This window comes from Salminus brasiliensis, chromosome 16 (assembly GCF_030463535.1).
Source record: "Salminus brasiliensis chromosome 16, fSalBra1.hap2, whole genome shotgun sequence".
Taxonomy (NCBI): Eukaryota; Metazoa; Chordata; class Actinopteri; order Characiformes; family Bryconidae; genus Salminus; species Salminus brasiliensis.
In genome coordinates, this window is record NC_132893.1 from 34,579,191 (window position 1) to 34,597,092 (window position 17,902).

At 43.8% G+C, this 17,902-nt stretch overlaps 1 protein-coding gene across 2 annotated transcripts in view; it reads right to left on the minus strand.

Annotated features, from left to right (window-relative positions):
- The window catches only part of loxa (lysyl oxidase a), an 11,050-nt gene extending 2,121 nt beyond the window's left edge, over window positions 1-8,929 (minus strand). Inside the window, exons 1-6 of one of the 2 annotated variants that reach the window (XM_072659220.1) lie at window positions 7,894-8,929; window positions 7,447-7,555; window positions 6,804-6,941; window positions 3,628-3,784; window positions 1,826-1,921; window positions 1,180-1,295 (exon numbers count right to left, since the gene is read on the minus strand). In XM_072659220.1, the coding sequence (XP_072515321.1) occupies window positions 1,180-1,295; window positions 1,826-1,921; window positions 3,628-3,784; window positions 6,804-6,941; window positions 7,447-7,555; window positions 7,894-8,893 (1,616 nt within the window). In that variant the 5' untranslated portion in view covers window positions 8,894-8,929. Of the gene's footprint in view, window positions 1-1,175; window positions 1,296-1,825; window positions 1,922-3,627; window positions 3,785-6,803; window positions 6,942-7,446; window positions 7,556-7,893 lie in introns of those variants that run through there. The other variant, XM_072659221.1, reaches the window with a different exon arrangement.
- Window positions 8,930-17,902: the final 8,973 nt, after the last annotated feature.

Genomic DNA, 17,902 nt, shown 5'->3' on the forward strand with positions numbered 1-17,902 from the left:
CAGATGAACCAGATGTTTTAGAGAAAAACACAGAGCTCTGAGGGGCAGTAGACCCACAGTCCTGAAGCAAATTTACGGCCTTTGGCTGACGCTCTTATCAAGAGTGACTTCCATGTGAATTATGTTACACAAGCAGGAAAATGTAGAGTTAGGAGTCTTGACCAAGGACTCGTTTTATAATTGGTGTAGTGTCTGACGAGTGGCCCAGCTGTCTAAGCGCTGGCCCTACTGCTGGGGTCTCATTTTCTTTTTATTTATCTTAATGTTTCTTTTTAGTTTTTAGTATTTTACTATATACACTCTAAATATATATACCCTAAACATGCATCTCCAGGCCACCGCTAATGACCGCCACCTGGAGCTAATCTAGGCTACACGCTCTAGGTGATGGTTCACCCCTGTTTAAGGGGTTAAAAGGTCCCACAGAGCTGAAATTTGAGGGAGACAGACATGGGGGTGAGACACTGGAGCTAGCACAGGGATGAAAGCCTTTACCTTACCTTACCCTACTAGAGCTATCCCTAGTTTTGCTCACAGAAGCCCCGCTGAGCTCTGGTCAAGTTTTCAGTTGGGTTTTGGTGAAAATCACTACACTGAGCCTGTCACTGTGTTCCTTCCGTGTGAACTGACTGCTGGCTAATTTGTGGCATGCCTCTTTCCCCAAGGGACGCATCACATGTGTTGCTTGGTGTGTATTTGTAATTTCTCCTAGCTATTTGGGATTAGTAGACTAAGCTAACCTTAGCCTTTTTTTGTACAGGAACCTGAGGCCTCCTCATGTGATGTCAAAGGGTCACAGTTTTAAAAAATTAAGTATCATTGTGTAGAGAAGCAGAAATGGAATCTAATTTGTGTCCAAACTGTTATTACACACTTCTGTAGCTTAATAATGAGTCAGTGTGCTTGCTCTGTAGCCACTGTACTTACAGAATAATAAGCCTTAGTGTGTAATATAGTGTAATATAGAGAGTTTAAGGGGTTCACCCCCACAGCGAGGCTTATTACACACTAAGGTGCAGTACTCAGTAACTACAGGGGCTTCTGTACAAACTGGTGGGACTATTTCTATGGGACTATACATACATATGGGACTATACATACATATATATATATATATATATATATGTAATGTCCCATATGAGGACTGCTTAGTGCATGCAGGGAAGAAATGGCACTCACGGTGAGACGTGACACCCTGACACGTAGGCGTAGTTGCCGGTGTAGCGAATGTCACACCGCACTATATTGTTGCTGTAGTCAGACTCTTGTACCTGGTAACTGGGGTTAACACTGATCTGTACCAAGAAGAAGAACAAATCACATAGTGCTCGCTTTATTATCCAGCAAAAGATTTTTAATGTAATTAATAATGTCAAGTAATGAATATTTTAATATAAATATTCTCCATATCACAGTCATAAAATACCTGATAACACAATAACAATAATAATAATGATTTTTTAAACATTCAGTTGTAATGATGAACAGATTCTACTACGAAATGTTTTAAAAAATAATTAAAAATCTCTCTATATTTTTTGTCATTACGTCTTTTAGTCATTATTCATCACATTTATCATATATGCATGAAAAGAAGTCATGGCTAGAGCCATGCAGTGAATCCTATATCCACTGTATCATAGGCCTCTGTCTCTCGTCTACACTCACATATGCACTTTAACACACTGCACACACACTGTACAAGGCATCTTCCGTTTTTGACACTTACTGTATAATTTGTGTATTGTGTATATATTAAGATTTTTGAATAATATATGTATTAATGATTACCATATTATTAATATAGTCAGGCCTGTTTACACACCTTGAGGATGTAGTTCCCAGGCTTCACGTCGGTGATGTCTATCCACTGGCAGTCGATGTCGGCGTTGTAAGTGTCGTAACATCCTGGACTCAGGCCCTGCAACAGCACACACACACACACACACACACGCACATACATACAGACACACACACATACACACCCTCAGCATATGTTCTTCAGAGCCAAAGCTGTACTCACAGCAGCCCTTGTTCAGCTACAAAGCCGGATAATGTTAGAATCTGCCGTTAGGGACTAAGTGGGTGGGCTAAGTCAAGACAGGACAAGGCATGAGACACTGTGTTCCACTTATTCTTCATAACTCTGAGGGGGTTTTAAAAAGCAGCAGTTCTGACTCTGCCACCAGGGGGCCAACACCTTCATTTGTCATGCGATCTGTTATCCACAGCAATGGACACACACACATATATATATATATATATATATATATATATATATATATATATATATATATATATAAGTTTACAGGTATAGGTACAACAGTCCTGCAAAGTTTCAAGGTTCTAGTTTGGAAAGTGTAGTTTTGAGTGTATAATAATAATAATAATAATAATAATAATAATAATAATTTCTGTAAATATGCAAATTCATAACATCTTACTATTGTGGTTTAATAGCTAGAACCTTAATTTGTACTTTAGTGCACTGAAACCACATGATCAAGTCTAGTAGAGGTTACTGAACACCTGTGTGATCAGTAGCGGGTCCTAGCTATAGCAATACTTACTGGTTGGAGTTTAAGGTCTGATCATGTAAATAAATCTCACACTTCTGTAGCTTAATAATGAGTCAGTGTGCTTGCTCTGTAGCCACTGTACTTACAGAATAATAAGCCTTAGTGTGTAATATAGTGTAATATAGAGAGTTTAAGGGGTTCACCCTTTAACACAGTGAGGCTTATTACACACTAAGGTGCAGTACTCAGTAACTACAGGGGCTTCTGTACAAACTGCTGGGACTATTCTCTGGTAATAGACGTGTGGAATAACACTTTTGGGCTGCTGGCAGGACATAGGCTGTTTAAGGGGATAAAATCAATTGTCAATCTGAACCCATTTTAAATCTGTGTGCCTTTTTTTTTGGAATAGACCAATTAGGCAACTATATATATATATATGTATGTATGTATTCCTGCAAAGTTTCAAGGTTCTAGCTCGGAAAGTGTAGTTTTGAGTGTATAATAGTAATAATAATAATTAAAAGAAAAATAAGGTACCCAACTAAGCTAGAATTTAGAAATTATATATTATATATTAGAAATATGTACTATATATGTATACTATAAGTATACAGGTATAGGTACAACAGTCCTGCAATGTTTCATGGTTCTAGTTTGGAAAGTGTAGTTGTGAGTGTATAATAATAATAATAATAATAATAATAATAATTAGAGTACGGTACCAAACTTAAGCTATTTTGCTTTGCTGGAATTTCTGTAAATATGCAAATTCATGGCATCCTGCTATTGTGGCTTCATGCAAAGTTGCTCTATGAAGGACCACACACTAAGCTAATAGAATAGTAACTGCGCCCCCTTGTGGAGACACCTCAGCCTGCTCAAGCTGAGTGAATGCGCGAGCTGCAAAGCCACATCCAGGCGGACTGATGAGGTTTACTGAAAGCTTTACTGAGTAGCCTACATAGGTCCGAGCTGCCACAGTGTACCGGAGGCGTATGAGCTTCCACTACTTCATAGCTACATTTTGGAGTGTGTGTGTGTGTGTGACCTTTTTCTTTTGACCTTTGCTTAACATGAATGAGTGTGAGAGGTGGGGTTGTTTCACCTGTGTATGAGCGGTGCAAGCAAAGCGTCGGTAGTAGCCGTAATCACAGGAAGTGTCCTCTAGGCAGAAACTGGCCTTGTGGCCCTCAGCCACGCGTCTGTGGGAGCTGGCGTCCAGCAGGTCGTAGTGGCTGAACTCGTCCATGCTGTGGTAGTGCCTGGGGACGCACAGAGAGAGGAACCTCTAGTGAACTTTTCCAAAAGGGCTGTGGCTCAGGTGAGGAATGTGGTATGTAGCAGTATTTGAACTATTTGACTTCCATGCACTAAATGTCCAAATGTTTGTGGACACCCCTTCTAATAACGAGTGCATTCAGCTACTTTACACTTGACATTGCTGACACAGATGTGCAAATGCACACAAGCTTGTTTAGTCCCTGTAGAAAAGTACTGCCAATAGATTAGGACTCTGGAGCAGCGAGTGAACGTATTGGCACCATGCTGCCTTAAACCAGGTGTGGGCTAGAGTAGGCCTTAGCATTGAGCTGTGGAGCAGTGGAATGCTGGATGGTGGTGGTGCTCCATCTAATACTTTTGGGTTGAGTTGGGGAGTTGAAGATGAGAAGGGGTGGTGATCATCATCCAACATCCTGACCTCACTAATGCTCTTGTCGCTGAATGCAATCAATCAAATCAAAGCAATCCTTACAGCAATGCTCCTCCTCCAAACTCTAGTAGAAAGCCTTCTTCCCTAGACGGTAGAGACAGTTACTCCAACAAAAGCAGAATCAGCTCTTTTTAATACCCAATATTAACAGGTGTCCCAATACTTTTGTCGAATGAATGGATCTGTTATGTGGAAATTAGTGTAGTGGAAGCTTTGTGGTCAGACAGTGTTGCTGAGGCTGAGGACAGCTCATGTATTTGGACGGCAGATGTTGTTTGCTGCTGTTGGGAGCATGAATAAGATGCTCCAGCAGGGCCAACTCCTGCTAAATGTGGAACTACACAACTACACAAATACACTCATCTGCCTTAAAGGCAACAATCTGGGGAGGAGCGCCAGGAGTGGGAGTGAGAACTGGTGCTGGTGGGTTCACATATGGTTGCACTTCAGTGATAAGGTACATCTTCAGTGCCCAGAACATGTGGGGAGCCTCAAACCGTTCACTGCTTAAAAAAAACCCAGAAGGAAAATAGTTTCTCTGGTTCTCTTCTCCTGGTGAGCAGCGTGTTCTCTCCAGATTATGCTAAAGATTAGCGCTGAGCACAGCCAGAAAAGTGTCACTGAGTGTCAGGCAGAATAAACAGAGGTCAGCGCTGAGCTCATAGGGGCCTTTTTGTGCCTAATTTCACCCCTGCTAACTGCAGGCCTCATGTCATTGTGTTAAGTGGAGCTGAGCCACATGTACTCCATACATGGTGGGGAAGCGTAGCTGACTTCAGGACTAAACTATGCTCTGTGAGCCATTACCAAGTCTGCCACGGTGGAGCGGCGAGAGTGGGCCTCCTTACTGTTTTCCTTCAGACAAGAACACAGACCCCTTTCCTCTGAAACGCTGCTCCAGACTCCAATCACACCCATATCAGAGACTAATCCAGTTCAGATGAGCTAACACAGACACTATCACATACCCCCAACCCACCCCCCCCCCCCCCCCCAAAAAAAAAAAAAACAGAAAGTAGGACAAATAAGTCATGAATGTTAGATAAAAACCTTGTAACTCCATTTTCCGGTTTTCACTTTTATGTGCCAGAATTTCATGATGAATGGACCAATAGAAATGCTCCAACATGACTTGGAATAACAACTTTTTACTTTGACTTCCAATGAATGTTCAGAAGGTTTGATTCTTCTCCTGTAAAGCTGCTGTTTTTAAAGTATTTCAACATAAAAAAAATACGGAAAAAATTAAAAATTAAAAAATGTGGTTCCCAGTGCAGGGGGTGGTGGTGGTGTGGTCTCTACTGGCTCGGGCTTATAAAAAAAAAGTAAGAAAAGAAAGGCTGTTTTGGAGATTTGTGGACTGTTTTTGTATGTGCATCATATAGAAGTTACATATGTAACTCTCAATATGGATGTGTTAAAAACAACACAGCAAAACCAACCGCATTACAGTTAAAGAGCTTACGTAGGAACATTGTTATAGTGTTTTCATTTTTGTTTATTAAATATCAGAATTGTTCTGACCTCTTTCTAACCCTTAAAATGTATTTATTAGATTTTATTAGGCTGTTTGTATTAGGCTACTGTGCCTTTAAGAATGATATATGCAAATTATGACTGATTTTCTAAAAGAAAAAAAAACCTCCAGGCTGAAATGCTTCTTATAACTTCACATGGGCGGAGCTAAACTTTCTAGCTGGGTATATATTTTAAAGCTGATATGTGCAGTCCAAGCTCAAACAAATAGGCCTTAGCCACCCCAGTGTGGGCGGGGCTAAACTGCAGTATATTTCAGCCAAATCTATTTAAATGTGTTTGTTTTTATGGCACATGAGCTGGCCTTTGCCTCCTGCTCACTGTTGGTGTGTCTCCATTAGTGGTTGGGTGCTGCTGCCTGCCTACCCTCTGGATCGGCCTTGTCCCTCTGTATAACCCCCCCAGTTTGCTGTGTTCCTCCTGACCCTTTTGTTTTCTCTTCCTTTCTGTTTTCTTTCTATCTCTTTCCCATGTGCTGAGACGCCCTGTTCTGATGCTCTGTTCTGTCCCGGTACTGCCCGGTACTCTCCCCTGCTGCTCGCTGGGATTCTGTCGTGCTCTAGATCTACAAAAACCTCTGCATTTGACTGGTTAACCTGCATGAACTTTCACATTTTACTCACATTTTTATATTTCTTATTTGCCACAGCTCTTAATTCCTTATTCTCATTGTTCTGTTATTTGTCCTGCTATCCAATGTCCACCAGAGGAGGATGGGTTCCCCTTTTGAGTCTAGGTTTCTCTCAAGATTTCTCTCTCTAGTTCTGAGGGAGTTTTTCCTTGCCACTGTCACCCTCGGCTTGCTCAAAAGAAGCTCGGACCTGGATCTCTTTTAAATTTGCATCTAATTGAACTGATATATTGAACACAATATGGCATAAATGTGCTGTAAAAGTGTTCTGTTAATGAAGGTATCAGTGTAGAGAGTGTATAACTGACTCTCTGTCCATAATTAAAGCCAAAAAGCAGAAAAGCTAAACACACAGCAGGTTTAGGTGGGCAGATGTGCTTCAAGTTGGCACAGAATGACTCACTGGTGGCAGCTGTGCCACTCCCAGGCGTAGCGCGGCCGGCTGGGCAGAAAGTCGGAGGTGCCCTGGTTCTTGACCCGCTGAGGGAAGCGCAGCAGCATACGGGTGTCGTAGTCTCTCACACTCGACCTGTAAGCCGAGCTGCTCGGCGAGAAACAGCAAAACCAAAATACAGAGTATCAGACATTGTCAAACAGCGGCCGAATGCCTCTGCGTGAAGTGTGTCTTGGCAGAGGCCGTGCATTTCAAGCATGCATGAAAACTAAAGGACAAATATTGCTGCTCGCTTTCTGATTTTTTCCCTGCAGTCTTTTGAGTGTGGTTCACTAATAGGTTTAGCAGTCGGCCTGGTGATGGTTTTTCCATGTAAACGTCCTCTGCTGAAAACTCCACTGCAAAATATCCACTCTCCACCCCTTCCCATCACAGCACAACTTTCACCCCACTCTTTTTTCTCTTCTCCTTTCCACAGAACAGGCTCGAATTATAGGAGTATCTTTCAGCAGGAGGGAATTTACAGGCCGATGCGTGACTCATGCCTTCAGCCAGAATGAGCGAAGCCCTTGGCTCTGCACTCTGCCTCCCTTTCAACATAACATAACTGATTGCACTGTTGTTTCGGGGTTTTTTCCCCCTTCTGTCATACCTGGCGAGGCAGTTCTCCTCTGCGGCACATCTGAGGTTGTACATTGGAACCCTCTGGACGTAGGTGGAGGCCTGGATGTAGTAGGGATCCGCCACGAGGTCTGGCAAACCTGCGGAACACTGAGACGTCTCACTGGGCTAGAAAAAATGCTTGGACCCCTGAGACAAGACACTCACAATGGACTACAGTAATTACGTCTTTATTCCTTAGCTCTGGACGGTCTCGCTCTGGACGGTCTCGCTCTGGACATTTATTCCAAACTACATTCATGACAATAAAGGTTCCTGATTGGTTCTCAGCTTCTAGTCTAGTTCTATTGACCATCCTCAGAATTTTGATAATCTGGTGAAATTACCCTTTGAGGGCAGGTTATAGGTCAGTTAACGCACTGTCCCTTTCAGTCTAGACGTGTAGAGCATTTAATGCACAAGTAACGTTAACCCTTACCGTACTGAAAGTACCTTGTGCCGTATCCAGGCCTTTCCCTCGGGCTCGGTCTCTCGTAGGTGTCGTAGTAGTTGTAGTAAGGGTTGTCCGGGTCAGTGGACTTGTACGGGTTGTACGGGTCATCTCCCACCATGGCGTCCCCCGGCGCGCTCTCGTTGCGCGGGTTTTCCCACTCGGTGCCATTGGCGCGCCTCGGCGCACCGGTGGCGCGTTCTCGAGCTCCGCCACGCGAGCGCGCGCGAGCAGCCCCGCGACCCCGTGCGCGCTGGGATGAGCCAGCCTGGTCGCCACCGAGCCTCGAAGGCCTGCTGATGACGGCGACCGGCCTCCTAGCCTCGGCCTGCGCCTCCGCGTCCGCGTCTCTCCGGAGCGGCGGCTGGTACTCCGACCCCTGGCTGAGCAGGCTGAAGAGCTTGCCGTTGTGCTGCCACTGGATGGTCTGCCTGAGCTCCGCTGCGCTGTTCGCGGGCCTCGGCTCGCGCTGGGACTGCGCGCTCTGCAGCACACAGCCCAGTAGACATAGGTGCGCACATGCGTAAAAGACGGTGCCAAGACTGCGCGCAGGCATCGTGAGCGCCTTTTTCTGCCCTCTAAAGAGGCTCCTCCGCTCGAACGCGCCCGATCTCTCCTCTCTAACCCGGCCGAGGACGTCCGAAAGTGCGCTCAGACACAGCCGGGGCAGCTTACATCGCGAGCTTACACCGCGGATCTGCAGGAAGCCTCGTGTCGCTGCGCGCCGCGGAGAGCCAAAGCGCACAGTGTGAGCAGCAGCAGCAGCAGCGCAGCGGCGGGAGCAGCAGGAGGAGGAGGAGGAGATTGTGGCCGCCTGTGATTCCCTGTGTACTAAAGCTCCACTTCTTATGCAGCTGTAAACGTGAGCTACATGACCTTGGAAAAAAAAGGAAAAGGGAGAAAAAAGGAAAAGCACCCTGCCTCTCCTTCCTCGAGAAGATCGCTGGGCTGGAGCTGCACTGGGGTTCTGAGAGTGCTGCTCTTTCATCTTCCTCACTTTAAGCAGCAAATGCGAGCTTCAACATCTGGACTGAGTCCGAGCTTCAGCCCAAGCCACGTCTTTTACACCTGCAGCTCTGCTGGATTCCTCTAGATGTTCATCTAGAAGAAACGCTGTTTTTGGAGGCCTTAGAAGCCTACCAGATCTCCACAGTGTCCACAGTTCCCCTGTCACCTCAGCTGCAGCCAACCAGCCACCACATGTTTGAGTCTGAGGTCTGCCTCAGGTCTTTACATCAGAACTAAACAGCTAACAAGTAACAGAAGCTTAAATCACCCAAACATATGTTAACATGGCCTGTATTAAATTGACAAAAGTATTGGGACACCTACACCTCAGTCACTGCTTCTTCCAAAATCAGAGTTGATCCTGCTTTTCTTAGGAGTAACCTAAGTCTCTACTGCCCAGATAAGAATGTTAGCTTTCTGTTAGCTTTCGAAGGAGCATTGCTGTGAGGATTTGATTGCATTCAGCGACAAGAGCATTGTTAGTGAGGTCAGGATGTTGGATGGATGATCGCTATCGCTACCTCATTATCATCCCCAACTCCCAGACTCATCCTAAAAGTACTGGGTGGAGCTCCACCACCATCATCATTCCAGAGAACACAGTTCTTCAATGCTGGGGGGCTTTATACCCCTCTACTAGCATGGGGCCAATAGGGTCATGATTACTGATCTGCTCCAGAGAGTCCTATTCTACTGGCAGTACTTCTTTATCTACAGGGACTAGACGAGCTGTGTGTGTGCATTTGCACATCTGTGTCACCTTAAAGTAGCTGAATGCATTCATTAGAAGGAGTGTCCACAAACATGTGGACATATAGTTTATTTGATCTGAGAGCCAGACAGAGTGTAGATTTGCTTACGTTAGCTAGTCAGCCAGGCAGATAAACAAACAGTCAAGGCTGGCTTCCCAAAATCACACACTTGCTGCCATATTTACGTTGGATAATCATGCTAACGCAACGCTAGTGTTAGCCCACTATCCAGCAAGAAGCAAGGAGGCGGAGTCAGCAGGCGAGGGCCGCAACACCACCACCGTTGCTATCTGATCAGCGCCCCCCTGGCCCCCCCTTGCACTGCGCACTGAACGGTGTCTCAGGCATCAGGCAGTGCTGTCATTACCATTAGGTGTAACAACTTTCTGTGACCCTTCAGACGTCTGGTCAAATACACCACAATATCCCTCCACCATAAATATGTATAGATATTAAGGGTTAAAATCCGCAGCCTGAAAAAGCCCCCCAACCACTCTACACTAATAAGAGTCCCTGGGCAGGGCCGGCCCAAGCCTTCAAGGGGCCCTAAGCAGATTTTCATTTAGGGAAATCCCCCAGATGCTTCATCATTACACCATTTCATTTTATTATTCAATGTTATGATTTTGGGGGCCCCCTGGTGGCCGCTTAATTCGAGTATGCCTTGGGCCGGCTCTGTCCCTGGGTAAGACTCCTAACTCTACGTTCTCCTTCCTGTGTAACGTGATTCACCTGTAATTTACTCTGGATAAGAGTGTCAGGTTAATGTTGTTATGAATTATGAATTATTAATAGTTTATTAGGTTCCTGTGAGGGAGCTTATAGAGAGGCGTTAACTCTGGTGGTGGTGGACTTTAGGGAACGTATCCCTCCACCATTAACGTGTTTTAACGATATTTCAGGCTGAACTCTTCTCAGAACTCTGGTAGAACCGTGTCTCAGACATCAGATCGCGTCTTCATCACCATTAGGAGGAAGTATCGGTTCAGACGTCTGCTTTCCGTCACCACCACTGTAGAACAGCTTTAGGGACTATTTTGCCGTACAGTGCTCTGAACGTATCCCTCCACCATTAACGTGTTTTAACGATATTTCAGGCCGAACTCTTCTCAGAACTCTGGTAGAACCGTGTCTTAGACATCAGGCAGCGTCTTCATCACCATTAGGTGAAGAACTTTCTGTGAGGAGCTTTTATTAGAGCTTCAGACATCTGCTTCCCTTCACCTCCACTGCAGAACACCTTTAGGGACTTTAGGGAACGTATCCCTCCACCATTAATGTGTTTTAACGATATTTCAGGCCGAACTCTTCTCAGAACTCTGGTAGAACCGTGTCTCAGACATCAGGCCATGTCTTCATCACCATTAGGAGGAAGAATCGGTTCAGACGTCTGCTTCCGTTCACCTCCACTGTAGAACAGCTTTAGGGACTTTAGGGAACGTATCCCTCCACCATTGACGTGTTTTACTGATTTTTCAGGCCAAACTCTGTAAAATAACAGTGTCTCAGACATCAGGCAGCGTCTTCACCACCATTAGGTGAAGACCTTTCTGTGAGGAGCTTTTATTAGAGCTTCAGACGTCTGCTTCCCTTCACCTCCACTGTAGAACACCTTTAGGGACTATTTTGCTGCACAGTGCTCTGAACGTATCCCTCCACCATTGACAAACTCTTCTCAGAACTCTGGTAGAACCGTGTCTTGGGCATCAGGCAGCGTCTTCATCACCATTAGGTGGGAGAATCATCTATAAGGGAGCTTTAATAGGTTCCCATGTCCATCAATCACCATCACTGTGGTGAATTATCAGTTCTGATCATTTCATAAGTCGCTGTAGAGCAGAGCGTTACACCCTGAGTGAGTTTTCACATGTTAATTATGCATGAATATTTAAAAATCAGTGAAAATCAGGCAGGCAAATGAATAGCATACGCATGATGCAATTCTACAGGCCTTAAAGAGAACGTCCCAAAAAAAGGAAAGGACTAAAACACAGAGGCAGAAATGTCAGAAATCTCTATGCATTATATAATGAGCAATATCTAAAGCAATCCAAGCTTAGAAATCCCTCAAAGTATTAATCTGGAGCGTTAACCCATTTCTCAAGGGCTTTGAGGAGTTTCATGGTCAGCTTTCCAGGGATGTGCGTCCTGTTATGATGAATGGCGGCTGGCTGAACCCCGTCAGTCATGAACACTACTAAAAAAGTCCCATCTCAGATTCTCCCAGGCCAGAGAGTAAACAAAGCTGGGCTGTACGGTGTGCCATTAAACCACCGGGGCCCGGCAGCGGAGCCAGGTCCGTGCGCAGGCCTTTGTTTTGTAGTTTTATGAGGTAATTTAAACAGACTTCGTCTAAAACACACCACACAGCCTCAGTTCACCTCCGCCAGCCTTGTGCCAGTAGATGTCAGCGATGGCAACCATGTGGTGATGGAGGGCTTGTGACGGCCCCTGACGTGGCCACCCACATCACCGATACGTGACACGCGGCCTTTAAAAGCGCACTGCTGCTGTGCATTTCGCCCCACGTAAACACTGCAGCCCTATGGCCAGCACTATATGTAATTGGTACCTAGAATAACTTAATCAGTGGTCTTGGAGTCTTTGTCTAGTCTCTCTGAAACACCCGTGGCCGGTGACAAACCACAGCAGGCCCAGAATGGAATCACAGGTTTCCCAGAACCTCTGAGAAGCAAATCCTTCTGATGTGTCCAAGTGGAAGGTCATCTTTCCACTTCCATTTGAGTCAGACTTTTCCGGAATGGGTTTGCCCTAGTTTTCCCCGTGTGATGTTTTGACTGTGTTGGTAACTGTCACTACCCGTCCACCCCTTCTTCTTCAAAGTTGCACACATTGGTGACACTGATGTGCAAATCCACACACACAGCCTGTCTAGTCTAATAGAATAGGACTCTCTGGAGCAGATCAATCAACACCATTCTGGTACCATGCTGCCTAATGCCAGGAGTGGGCTACTAGAGGGGTATAAAGCCCCCCCCCCCCCAGCATTTAGTGGAAGAGCTCTTGATGCTGAATGCAATCAAATCCTCACAGCAATGCTCCTCCATCTGGTAGAAAGCCTTCTTCCCTGGACAGTAGAGACAGTTACTCCAACAAAAGCAGGATCAACTCTTTGTTTAATCCCCTTAATTTCAGAAGAAAGAATGAATGAGCAGGTGTCCCAATACTTTTGTCAAAATCGCGTACATTTGGTTATGATATTAAGGGCGGATTGATGATCATATCAATTCAATATTTGTTGATTATGATTCTATTCTAATCACATGATTGGAAAATTGTGTGATTTTGGTCAGACTGGAGAATTCTGGGAGGATAATCCCCGACCTCTTTTCACAGGGAACTCAGATGTTCCCCAAACTGAAGAACCTCCCATGAGATTCCCACTGTTTGTGTCTCTGCATACAGGACTGTATCGAGGTTTTAGCACCTCAGCACATCCTTCAAAACCATTGATCTTTGCAGTAAAAGTTTAGAAAGTTCTCCTTACTCACATTCTTTACTTCTGCATCTCAGTGTGATCCTCAGTAAACGACCCGAAAGCTTTTCCGGCTGCTAAGGACACTGGGACAAGATCTGACCCTAAGTAGGCGTCATCTCCTGCCCTAACATGTTAGGTAGATGATTTATCTTCAGGGGTGTACTTTGTTCTAGTTGCATCGGTTGCTTTAATTGGGTTCCAAGCCTTCCAAATGTGTTCTACCTCACATGGACAAAATTATTGGGACACATTTATGTCTCATTCTCATTAGTTTCATCTGAAATCAAGGGTATTAAAAAGAGTAAGTGTCTCTACTGTCCAGGGAAGACAGCTCTTCCACTGCTTTACAGCTCAATGCTGGGGGTCTTTATACCCCTCTAGCCCATGCCTGGCATTAGGCCGCATGGTGCCGATAGGGTCATGATGTTGATCTGCTCCAGAGAGTCCTATTCTATTGGCAGTACTTCTTTATCTACAGGGACTAGACAAGCTGTGTCTGTCAGCAATGGGTGCAACTTAAAGGAGCTGAATGCATTCATTAGAAGGGGTGTCCACAAACATTTGGACATATAGTGTTTATAGTGTAGTTGATCTGAGAGGAGTGAAATCTCAACCTCCACAGAGACACGGGAGGAGTCCCCACTGTGCTTTGCCCTGCCTCTAGTGGGCGTCCAGAGTTCATAGAGCCACATTTCATAACTCGCATTGTTGGAGTGGATTCCTTGATCGGGAGCCAGTCACATTCCAGAATATCTAACAGATTCAAGCTGAACCATGAAATAGTCTGACATTTTACACAGTTTTATACCACAGCATTACTGAACAGCTCATGTGACCAGGTGCAGGAAAACAACAGGTAATGTACTAAATATGAGCCTTTTATCCTGTTATGATTATCAGTGTTGAGCACTAGAGGGCGCATTTGAGCAAAGGAAGGCTACCTCTTATACAAAGAATTTCTCAATTTCTCAAATTATTAAACAACATAAAATCCCTTTAAGCACATCTAGGTCAATATGACATGTTTATTTGGAGGTATGTTTTATTAAAAGGGGTAAAAATGTCATGTGTTAGGTTAGTAAATTAGGTTAGTAGGCTGTCAGGCTTCTGAACAAACTGTGAAGCTAAAAGACCCCAATACCATTTTACTTGGCCACTTTCCAATAATAATATTTATTTATATATGGTTAATATCAATAAGTCACTTTAAATAGATATATCTTCTTAGATTAACCTGCCTATACAAAATCTCTCTCTCTCTCTCTCTCTCTCTCTATATATATATATATATATGTGTGTGTGTGTGTGTGTGTGTGTGTGTGTGTGTATAGTAAAAAAAACTGTGCAAACATCACAACAAAAATAAACTAAATAAAATAAGTAAAAATAAAATAATGTATATATAAATTTGTACATATACTAAATAACTGAAATATAAAAAAACAAAATAAAATAAGGTATATATACATATATACATATTCTAAATAGCTGAAATATAAAGGTATGTACACAAAATATATTTAGAAAAATAATTAAAAAGAAAGAAAAAAAAAATATATAAGGTATATTTTGTGTATATACCTTGGTATGGTATTGTTTTTCAGTTATTTAGTATATGTATATATGAATATATACACAATTTTATTTAGTATTTTTTACTATATATATATATATATATATATATATATATGTGTGTGTGTGTGTGTGTGTGTGTGTGTGTGTGTGTGTGTGTAGTAAACTGTGCAAACATCACAACAAAGAAATAAAATAAAATAAGGTATATATATATACATATACTAAATAGCTATATATATGTGTGTGTAGTAAAAAACACTGTGCAAACATCTCAACAAAAATAAACTAATATATATATATATTATATAAAATAATATATATTTTTGAAATATATTTTGTGTATATACCTTATATTTGTGTAAATATATACATATCTACACACACACACACATATGTATATATATATATATGAACATATAGCCTCACCCCAAGCATTTTAGTGCATGTATGTCCTGCCATGATGTGCAAATGACAAATAGGTTTGAATGTTGAACTTGACTCTGCTACAGTGTCCTCTTACTGACACGTCTGATTAACTCTCCGATTTTAGCACTGCAGTCTGCCCTCAGCCTCCTCCACTCTCAGTGACAGTTCCTGTGCAGGAAAATGAAAAACATCAGTGGATTCAGTGGGAATATTATGTGCAGACGGGTATTTCTGCCAGGCACTGGGACAAACAAGGTTATTAATATCAGCTGCATTTTCCTAACTGCAATAAGCACAGAAGGCCTGCAGCGCTCTCCCTAACAGAGGGAAGCGGCCAGCATTATAAAATAGCCGGCGTCACGTGATCTCATCCACTGCTTGTGTAAGGCAGAATCTGGCCAGCATGACTCTACCCTGCAAAAATGCTCCTTCTTTCCAAACGTTCCTGGGCAGCAGAGTCTCATATAAATTTCAGACATTTCAGCTAGTGTGTTAAAACAGTCACCAGCTTTCAGTTCTGCAATAATCTAAACTGTGTGCCAAACGCCAGGACTGTGCAAAAGTCTTTAACACCCGAACTCTCAGCAGTGAGAGAGTTTCTGCTCTCCAGATCCCATCAGAACACATGCAGGTAAACATACATCCAGTAAACAGGAACAAGAACCTCTTCTTCTGAAGATGTCCAAATATTTCTGGCCACCCCGAATTAATGAATTCTAATGAGGGCATTCAGCTACTTTATGTGGCACTAATAGCTGACAAAGATCTGCAAATGCACCCACACACACACAGCTTGTCTAGTCCCTATAGATAAAGAAGTACTGCCAATAGATTAGGACTCTCTGGAGCAGATAAGCATCATGACACTATCGGCACCATGCTGCCTAATAATGCCAGGTGTGGGCTAATAGAGGGGTATAAAGCCCCCCAGCATTGAGCTGTGGAGCAGTGGAAGAGCTATGTTCTCTGGAATGATGGTGGAGGAGCTCCATCCAGTACTTTTGGTATGAGTTCGGGATGATGAGGTGGGGTGGTGACCATTCATCCAACATCCTGACCTCACTGACGCTCTTGTCGCTGAATGCAATCAAATCCTCACAGCAGTAGGGATGCAACAAATTACTATTTTCTATTGATTAAACGAATAATCGATTATTTATATTATTATTTGCCAAATTTTCCAAATTACTCTTGTTTAGTCATCAGCTTTTAAATTGAGCTTGAAGTTGTTTTATGCATTTATGCAATAACGAAGAATAACTTCAAACATTAACTTTTTAATGAACTTTCCTGTTAATATAAAAGATCAATAAAACTCCAAGATCTTTTTCTATCATTTCTTTGGACAGTAGAGACAGTCACTCCAACAAAAGCAGGATCAGCTCTTCTTTATACCCTTGATATCAGAAGAAACAGTGAATGAGCAGGTGTCCCAATACTTTTGTCCATATAATATATCTTGTGAGCTAGTCTGAAGAACAGAGCTCGGTTCCTCCAGGTTTCTCCTGGACGCCCCCCAGTCCAGCCAGCACAGCGTGGAGGATGTGTTCAACTCCAGCAGCAGCAGCAGCAGCAGCAGCAGCAGCTCACCTGATTTACCATCATTAAGCCCTGATTTACCACCAAACCAGGTGTTGATCTGAGGAGAACTCTAAATAACACTAGACTCCATGAGAGAGGAGAACTTTGGAGATGTTCTAATGATGAACACAGTGATGGAGAACCACCACCACTTTCTGTAGGAGTGTTATTCTTAGTGTTTATTCTGATATCAGTGATTTACTGAGCAGATCAGCAGATTTTGAACAGGAGCTAACTCTCTGAGCTTCTGGTAAACAAAGCCACCTTGAAAATGGAGTGCTGATGTCTGCTTTTTTTGACTGCAGGAAACTGAGCGGATGTGAAATAGAACCAACGTCGCTTCCAGAGAACATAGTAACACATTTTAACGTTCAGCTCGTAAAGTTTTTTTTTCTGTTCCCATCTGTTTCAGCATTTAGTGGATAAATTAAACATGTTTTTCTCTGCAGAGACTGGCTGTCCCGAGCAACTGTGCTTCTGCAGCCCAGAGTATCTGCGAGTGTCCACAAAGCCCAGAATCCACTATCACAGTGAAGCATTCTGGACTGGCTGTCTGATCTCTGTAGGTCCAAACCCCCCCCCAAAAAGAACCCATCCATCCTGCACCTAGCATCAGCCGAGCAGAACCAGCTGTACTGGGTCACTGTTGTTTTCCACATTCTCGTATTTTCGCTCACTGCTCAGCGTCGGGCTCCCCTTGCGTTGGCAGCAGGAACCACTCCTCGGTGGTGGAACCACATCTGCAAGCAATTAACCTAGATCCTAAATCCTCAGTCCACGTTGCTGGAATTCTCCTCGTGTGACACACCAGCAGAAGTGCTTGGGTAGGCATGCAGAGGGTTGCGTGAAGGCCCGGCAGTGGTGGACCTGCAGGCTCGGACAGCATGTTCAAACAGCTGTCAGTGGCGTAGGCCAGAAAGGCTCTGAGGGTGATTCAGAGGCTGGAGAGTAGCTCACTTCACTGTTGTCTCATGATAAACGTCTGAATACAGGCTGGGGGTGGGGCTGGACTCCCCTTATTACACAACCTTCTACAAGCACTGGTCTTCACGGCCCTCCTCGGCGTTCACACTTGGAGGAGAATGCTAACCGCTAATTAAACCGGGTTATGCCGGTGATGGGGTCCATTCTGTCCACCCAAAATGAGGGAGACCAA